Below are 8,083 nucleotides of genomic sequence, written 5' to 3'. Positions count from 1 at the left end.
CAGGACAAAGTTGGGAAACTGCTTGTAACTACAAGTTGGCAAAATCTTCTATTAATTAAATTTCGCGTGACCGTTTAGTTGATTGAAATACACCATATATGGCAAAGTAATATAAACTTGGCATTAAGATAAAATTAAAATTCGCTGAGTATCTTTAACCTTCTAAAAGTGAGGTATATATGTCTCTGACCTATCATTTATTGCATTCGTGTCTGTAACTTTTTAAGTGTGACAATCGTTCCAAACTAATGGAGAATGTTTGTTTGAATAATGACCACGTGACGCTCACGCGATTTCGAACTAATAGGCAAAAATTGTTTAAAAGATTTTATTTATTTCACAAAAAGTCCAAACGATGACTTCAATTTTCATTTATAAATTCAAACACAACAAACTTTCTCAATTTCATGATTCATAAAACATATCTTGATTCCTGACTATCTACTACTGTACATGATGAGTTTGTTACACTCATGATTTTTGCGCAATTTTAGCTTGATTTTTGTTAGATCTTGTGAGTATAGAACGTTTTTGATGTGTTTGTTAGTGTTGTTTTGAAGATTATGAAAAGCGATGTGAAAAGAGTATTAAAGTGGACGAAGAGGCCAAAAACACGGAATTGGGGCAGAAAGACGACGCTTAAGCGCTGCATTCATAGCGCCTACGCGCCACAAAATTGAAAAAAAGATGAAATTTGGACCCGAGAGACAGCGTCCAGGCGCTACCATAGCGCTAGCGTCTAGGCTCTGAAGACATAGCACCCAGGCGCTATAACCAGTGCTTAGGCGCTGTCTTATAGCACCTAGGCGCTGCGATTGACGATTTAGGGCGAGTTTTTTGGGCTGTTTTTAAATCTATAAAAATCCTACTTCTACATAAAAAGGAGGGACGCCTATAAATACATCTTCCTCATACTTTTGAAAGGTTCTTGAACATATTGGAGTAAAGACAACAAGAAGGGAGATTCAAAAAAGAAATTCAAGAAGATTAACACCAAGAATTGAAGACTAGAAGTATTCATTGGAAGATGAAGGAGATCTTGGTGCAAGAATTCTACTTTTTCTTCTACATCTTTATTACAAACTCGGTGATGTATTCTAAGACAAATTCCTACTTTTCTTCTTGTATTATGAGTAGCTAAATTCATTGTTAGGGAGAATAATGTAACAAATTGGGATCTTTTACATTTTCTTATTAAGACTTTCAATTTTTAATTCTTCCATGTGTTGATTTTGCTATGAGTTGAATGCATTAAATTATTCGATCAATAATTTGATGATTTTTGTGAATTCTTTACAAATAGAGATATGAGTTTAGGATTTAGACCATGTAGTAAAATCCAATACATTGGTATAACGAGTAGAGATACTTATACCATTTATTGCGATCATAATTGAATTCCTAAAACATAGAACTCGTTTAACTAAGTTGAATTTGCATAGAGATATGAAATTTAATTAGTTGAATAGGCTCAATGACAACTCGAGAGGGGTAAATTGAATACAAAATTATCCGATCAATAATTTGATGATTTTTGTGAATTCTTTACAAATAGAGATATGGGTTTAGGATTTAGACCATGTAGTAAAATCCAATACATTGGTATAAATGGTAGAGATACTTATACCATTTATTGCGATCATAATTAAATTCCTAAAACATAGAACTCGTTTAACTAAGTTGAATTTGCATAGAGATATGAAATTTAATTAGTTGAATAGGCTCAATGAGAACTCGAATAGAGATATGAGTTTAGGATTTAGACCATGTAGTAAAATCTAATACATTGGTATAATGAGTAGAGATACTTACACCATTTATTGCGATCATAATTGAATTCCTAAAACATAGAACTCGTTTAACTAAGCTAAATTTGCATAGAGATATGAAATTTAATTAGTTGAATAGGCTCAATGAGAACTCGAGAGGAGTAAATTGAATACAATAGGAGAATTCGACCGAGCACTACATTAGAATTGAGTTTTAATTTGAAATGTAAAGGTAATCAATTGGTAAAGTCATTCATTGATTATATGATTCTCCAACCAATCGTGTGAACATTCATTTATTATTTAGAATTTAGATTAAAACCCAGATTTTACAACCTTTGATTTGTGTTAGTCAAATAGTAGTTAAAGAAAGATTGAATTAAGTGCTAGAAAATAGTCCTTGTGGAATCGACAAACCGGACTCTCAGGTCCACTATTACTTGTTACGGATCGTACACTTGCGAAACGAAATTTAACAACAGCACACTATCCAACTTTGATTCCTGACTTCAGATTTTGCTAAAAATAAACTAGGAATTGGAACTTGTTGCTTTATACAACTCAAAACACATTCAAGAACGTAACAAACTCTCAAGGAGATTATGGGAGTGCAGGCTGGATTTCTCGTGCTTTGCCTTGATACATTGCAGATTCTACATCTTCCTTCTCTAGCATCTCAACTGATCTTTCAGGAGAATCTTGACGCACCACTTGGTTAGAGCCGCCACCACTGCCACCGCCGACCGCAGAAACTTTCCTCAGTCCCCTATTCTTCTTAGCCTTTTGAGCCCATCCTACCAAACTCGCTTTTATATGATCCTCGAATATGGCTACGTTGAATGAACTTCCCATCTTCATTAATAACACCACAAGGAATGAGAGGAAATCTTTTATCATCAGACTCAAACTGGTGATATAATATCAAGGAAATATTTTACCTGCGTGACAATTGCGTACAGTGGTAGGGTACTGTAACTGCAAAGAAACTGCACAAAAACCCTGCACAATTTTGCCTTCAAATTTGTCAATCTCTGCATTTCTGCTTAAGATTTCTCCAATTTTACTATGTTTTAGTGTGTGCGTGTGTACATACCCTATGACAAGTCTGGGAACAATATAACCAACTTGTCCCATGATGCACGAGTCAAAACCAAATAGAACCTGCACAACTTCTGATTAATGAAAAAGAAAAAGTAAAGGAAAGGAAAGGAAGACAAATTAATGTGATTTTTTTGGTTACCAGCATCCAGAAGAAAACAGCAATCTCAAAGGAATTCTGGAATAGAATTACATGAATCAATATAAGGACGAGACGCGGTTTTTGGAACCAGAAATGATCATCAGAAGGCCTAACTATCAAGTCCCCAGCAACAGCTGAATGCTTTTGAGCGACTTCTTCAGCCAATTGGGTGATAATATGCTCAAGTTTTGTGCCCACAGCAAGCAAAAGCTGCATAAAATTAGTATATCAAAGTGTTGAGAAATTTTCTCATTCAAATTTGATCGTCCAACTTCATGTCATGCCGTTGTGATTGCGCTAACTTACAATCAGGGGAAAGAATGAGATCCAAAAATATGCATGCCAACCTGCACAAAAAATATAAATCTATCAACTTATGAGCAACCAAGGCCAAAGAAAATCGAAAAAAAAAAGGTCGAGAATGTCTTACCGTAAACATTCAGCAACAAGAAAAAAAACACGAAAGCCCATAGATACCAACTGCCATTGACATTTGAAGTTACAGAATACAGAGAAGTGTAGAAATTGGCTTTAGAAGTGTAGAATTATTAATATTATTATTTTAATACTGTGTAGCTTACCTTATTCCAACAACTTTCTTAAAATCATGTTCGAGAGCACGAGTCATGTACTTATAGAAGTTGAACTTTGGATTTCCCCTACAATGAGTCTGCTCCAAATGCAAATTCATCAGAAACAATAAAATTGCCACTGAGACACAAAACTAGAACTTATTACTTTCAATTAGTGAATTGAGGAGTTAAGTGCTTACCATCACGAAACCAAGTCGCAGAGTTGTATAATCTGATTTATTGACGGATCCGTAGAATTGCTTGAAGAATGATTTCTGAATGTAAAGAAAGGAAAGAAAAGGTGACCACAACAATATGTATAACCAAGCAGAATCCTACAAGTAATTTTCTTGAAGTCTAATTCATCATAACTTTTAATTTATTCATATTTTGATAGGGATTATGTACTTACTAGCCAACTGAACAAAGTAATCCTACCAATACCCGAAAACCTCGACCTGATGAAAGCATGTTCGTGGACATGTGTAACCTTAGTTTTTGAATCTGGGGTAAAAAATTCCAAATGAAACATTAGATAACAAATTAAAGTGAAGCTTTAAGATTGTGCATAGTTGATTACCTTGTTCTGGATCAAATTCTCTTTTCTGAATAGAATCTTCCCAGTACCTCCATTGGCGTATCTGTGTATGAAAATTTTAGCTAAAACACTCAAAGTTGAAAGATACGCTCGAAGTAATCTTAAAATAAGTATGTACCTTCAATCCTCCAAAGAGAATTGTTAAAGCAGAGAAAACTACATGAGCCACGGCTAACACGAATATGAAGATATGAAGATCATCCACTGCTTTAAGAGATAATAACGGTGCCTTCCCCTGATCGATCATATTCAATTACAACGATATTAGGCCTTAGGGTCAAGCATGCTAAATTTAAACAAAAAAACGTGTTCCCTCTTTATCAACTTAAGTGCCTTTAAGAAGTGAAAAATGGATAAAGCTACTTTGCCAGAAGAATTTGACAGACAGCTTGACATAATTTCATGTGCCAGTAGATGATTGAATGAAGTTTATTGTATTTTAAACTGACCAATGATAGAATGCCACGTGGCATTATGTCAAGCTTTATGTCAACCTTGATGTTCATGTAGCATGATTGGTAAAAAATTACCTTGGCATCACAGTAAATTGCATTATCAGAAGCTGCTGCAAGAAGGTGGCGTCCTCCCTCAAAATGCACAGCGGCTTTTGGGCCTGCCTCAGTCAGCTTCTTGCAGGGAAGCCAGTGATTTGTTAAGTGTTTAGGAATGCATATTTTTGTAATACTGCTTTGAAACACAGTCAGAAGCAGAGATATGAATCCCAACAGCATCAATTCTGCATCCATAAGAGAAAAAGTTAATTTTTTTCCTTCTCAAATTAAGTGAAACTTAATTAAGTGTGACCTTCTTTGATTTTTAGCAAGGCCTGGAAGAGGGACCCCTGGTTTTTCTTCAGCAAGTACTGCAATCAACATTCAAAATATGTCAGGAACTAATGACTAAAGACACAGATATAATTATCAACTCGTCTAAAAACTTAAAACGGTTCGAAACTGCTCGGTATGAAATTTTCACCTTGCCAGCATAATGGAGCAATCTTTCAACAACTAAAGAAATGGCAACAATCACGGTGCAGACGAGTGCAACCACCCATGTTGGGGTGTACAGTAAGGATAATCCCTCGCCACCACCTCCTCCGGCCATTACTTCTGATTCTCTTCTCTGACTGCTTCTCCGGGTTTTCTTGGTTCCTTTATATATAGAAACAAAACAATTACATTCATTAAACTAAAACACGGATCAAGTAGTGTATTGGCCAAATAGAACCTGTTATGAATTGGTCATTCCTTTTAGTGCATATCAGGTGTAGTAGCTAAGTAGTAGTCAAAACCTTAACATGTAAGGAATCGATTCCTTCTCGTTGGCTTCTCGTTTTAGCCATGTCGCGATCTTTTTATTATTGATTGTTGATGAAAATTACTGTTTTCGATTAAACAGAGTGATTTGAATTTTTAGTTGAATGTGAGGTTCTCTCTTCAAGATCGCATTTTATTTTGAAGGAGTGTAAGACACAACGATCTACAGTTGATGTCAAGGTTTAACGGGCCGACTCTGAATCTGGAGTGAATGCTGCTAAAGGATTGACCAATTTTATGATATAACATAAAAGTAACATAAAAATATTTAGATACAATAAAAGTAACTTCATTGGAATTTCTTTTAATATTTTACTGACGTTGTTTTTGATTATTAAGATACAATATAACGTTCTTCTATTGGTTGGTCATTATATAAATTTAAATTTTTGAGAGATTCTTGATTTTGTCAATTTAGTCTAATTCATTCGACATCATTCATCGTTTACACCTTCACTGAATGAATAATGTCCGAGCAATATTTTGACGCTGGGCTTTGACTTCCAAAACTCAGTTACATGGAAAATGGGGTCCCGCGTGAAAAAGTGGGACCCTCCACTTATTTATGGGGTTTCGGTCAGGGGGACTATCAGCCCTCGGTTTCCTTAGCATTTTCCTTGAAAATAAGCCACCAAATTTTTGTTTATTGTGAGCCCACTTCGGTCCGGGCATTTTGGTATGGTAAGGACAGATTCTATTTTTCCACGCGATTAACCAATGCATTTTATTTTATTTTATTTTTATTTTTTTGAATCCAATTCCTTGTAGTGGTTAGGATATACTCTGTGCCTCTATGTATAATTTTCTTTATAAACGAAAATCAAAATATCTGCTAAAAAAAATTTGTACTTATAATTAATGAAACACGACTCGAGCTAACATGATGTATCAATAACATCGTTTGTATTCATGGTGAAATTTGACGGTGACACATAGGATTTTAGGTAAAGTTTCAAGCTGAGTGACCATTGGTGTAAATTGTTTAAAATGGGAAATACATCAAAATAGTCTAAATAAAAGGAAGATTTTCCAAATTAGACTAAGAAATAAAAACATTTCCAAAATAACCTTTAAAAAATTATATTTCCTAAAATACCCCTTATAGAGAAATTGCAACCAAAGCCACTACAATGTATAAAAATCTTCAAATAAGTCCCCAAAGAAATATAGATCAAAATTCCTTAATAAATTTAGATCCAAATATTATACAAAATTTTATTAACCTAAAAAACGCTACAGAAAATGAATTAACCTATTTGGAAGAAGATCTAAAGACTTCTTTATAGAATATTTAGACCCAAAACTAAAAAATAAAAATGATTCCATAGATGATGAAGCAATCAAAATGGAAAAAGATATATATAAATTAATTCTTAACTTAAGAAGGAGAATTAAAGAATTAAACATAATTATTCAAGAAAAAATATTGGTAAAAAATAGTGAATTTTATAAATTCTATTGTGATATTTTAAATACTTATGAAGAATTTAATTGGCTCAAAAATATTAACCCCTTCGCTGCACACTCCGAAGAAATGGTATCAGAGCCAGATTACGAACCAAAAATTATGATGAACATAGTAGATGAAGAAAATATAATAGAAGAATTTTTGAAAAAAGTTGAAAAACATAAAAAACCTAGTTATCCTTATTTACCTAAGAATACCACAAATGAAAATTTGGGGATATACATAAAAGATTAGAGAATCTAGAACATAATCTACAAATAGGAAATGCCCTATTAGATAAAAACCTTAGAGGAAAAGATAGGATTATAATTAATCCACCCCAAGATTTTAGAATAATCCAAAAAGAAAATAATAAAGGGAAAAAACATGAAGAAAGACAATATATGATTACAGATGTAGAAGAAATAGAACAAAAATTCTTAGAATCAACAGGTGAAGAATATGAAGAATATAAAAAACAGTTAGAAGAATTAACTGAGAAAATGGAAAATATAAAGATGAATACTAATCCATCCTCAAGTCATGATATAAAGGTAGAATTTAGTAGTGATGAAGAACAAGATTATCCTTAGGGTACTACAATACCACTTAAAGATGGTCTTAATCAATATAGAAAAACACAGAAAAGATATACTGAAAATGTAAGAAAACAATCCATAAAAGAAATAAATCCAATGAAATCTTATAATGAACCAATCCACACAACAGGAATATGGTTAGATTTAGATTGTGTAGATAAAAATAAAGCTATTGAAACATGGATAAAAAGTACAAATTTAGCTATACAATTTAATAAATGGGAAACATATACAGCTTTTGGATTTATAGAACATACATTCAGAGGAATTGTTTCTGAATGGCGGAGAAAGTTACCAGAAATTATTAAAGGAAGAATAAAATATGGAACAAATAGAACTGAAGTATTAGACAATAGAAATACTTTAAATGAACAAAATATACAGGAAATATTAAAAAGATTTGAAAAGATCTTAAGAACAGAATTTCTAGGAGATAGGTATGCTTCTAATGAAGAAGAAAGAAAACAAGATGAATATAACCAAGGAATGATTTTAATGGAAAATTTAAAGATATGTGATATGTGTGAGTTAGAAAGATATAC

The 8,083-nt window shown here is 33.1% G+C and overlaps 1 protein-coding gene across 1 annotated transcript; it reads right to left on the bottom strand.

The window, feature by feature from the left end:
- Positions 1-2,129: 2,129 nt before the first annotated feature.
- LOC111371441 (MLO-like protein 1) lies at positions 2,130-5,340 on the bottom strand. The gene is made up of 14 exons (XM_022993430.1): positions 5,155-5,340; positions 4,984-5,041; positions 4,710-4,915; positions 4,298-4,414; positions 4,162-4,222; positions 3,994-4,085; positions 3,782-3,856; positions 3,591-3,679; positions 3,440-3,489; positions 3,316-3,356; positions 3,010-3,219; positions 2,863-2,930; positions 2,708-2,768; positions 2,130-2,621 (listed from the first exon to the last, which is right to left on the bottom strand). Exons 1-14 carry the CDS (start codon positions 5,281-5,283, stop codon positions 2,370-2,372), a joined length of 1,509 nt encoding a protein of 502 aa, XP_022849198.1. The 5' UTR covers positions 5,284-5,340; the 3' UTR covers positions 2,130-2,369.
- Between the last annotated feature and the right edge of the window lie 2,743 nt (positions 5,341-8,083).

This window comes from Olea europaea, chromosome 22, assembly GCF_002742605.1.
Source record: "Olea europaea var. sylvestris chromosome 22, O_europaea_v1, whole genome shotgun sequence".
Classification (NCBI taxonomy): domain Eukaryota; kingdom Viridiplantae; phylum Streptophyta; class Magnoliopsida; order Lamiales; family Oleaceae; genus Olea; species Olea europaea.
The sequence above is the reverse complement of the archived record's forward strand: the minus strand, read 5'-3'. Positions and strand labels throughout refer to the sequence as shown.

Excerpts from the sequence above, each read along its gene's own strand:
- LOC111371441 (XM_022993430.1), bottom strand. The coding sequence starts at position 5,283 with ATGGCCGGAGGAGGTGGTGGCGAGGGATTATCCTTACTGTACACCCCA. Across the intron at positions 4,086-4,161 it reads AGAATTTGATCCAGAACAAG|ATTCAAAAACTAAGGTTACA; the intron begins GTAATCAACTAT and ends TTTTTACCCCAG. Across the intron at positions 2,931-3,009 it reads CTGTTTTCTTCTGGATGCTG|GTTCTATTTGGTTTTGACTC; the intron begins GTAACCAAAAAA and ends GAAGTTGTGCAG.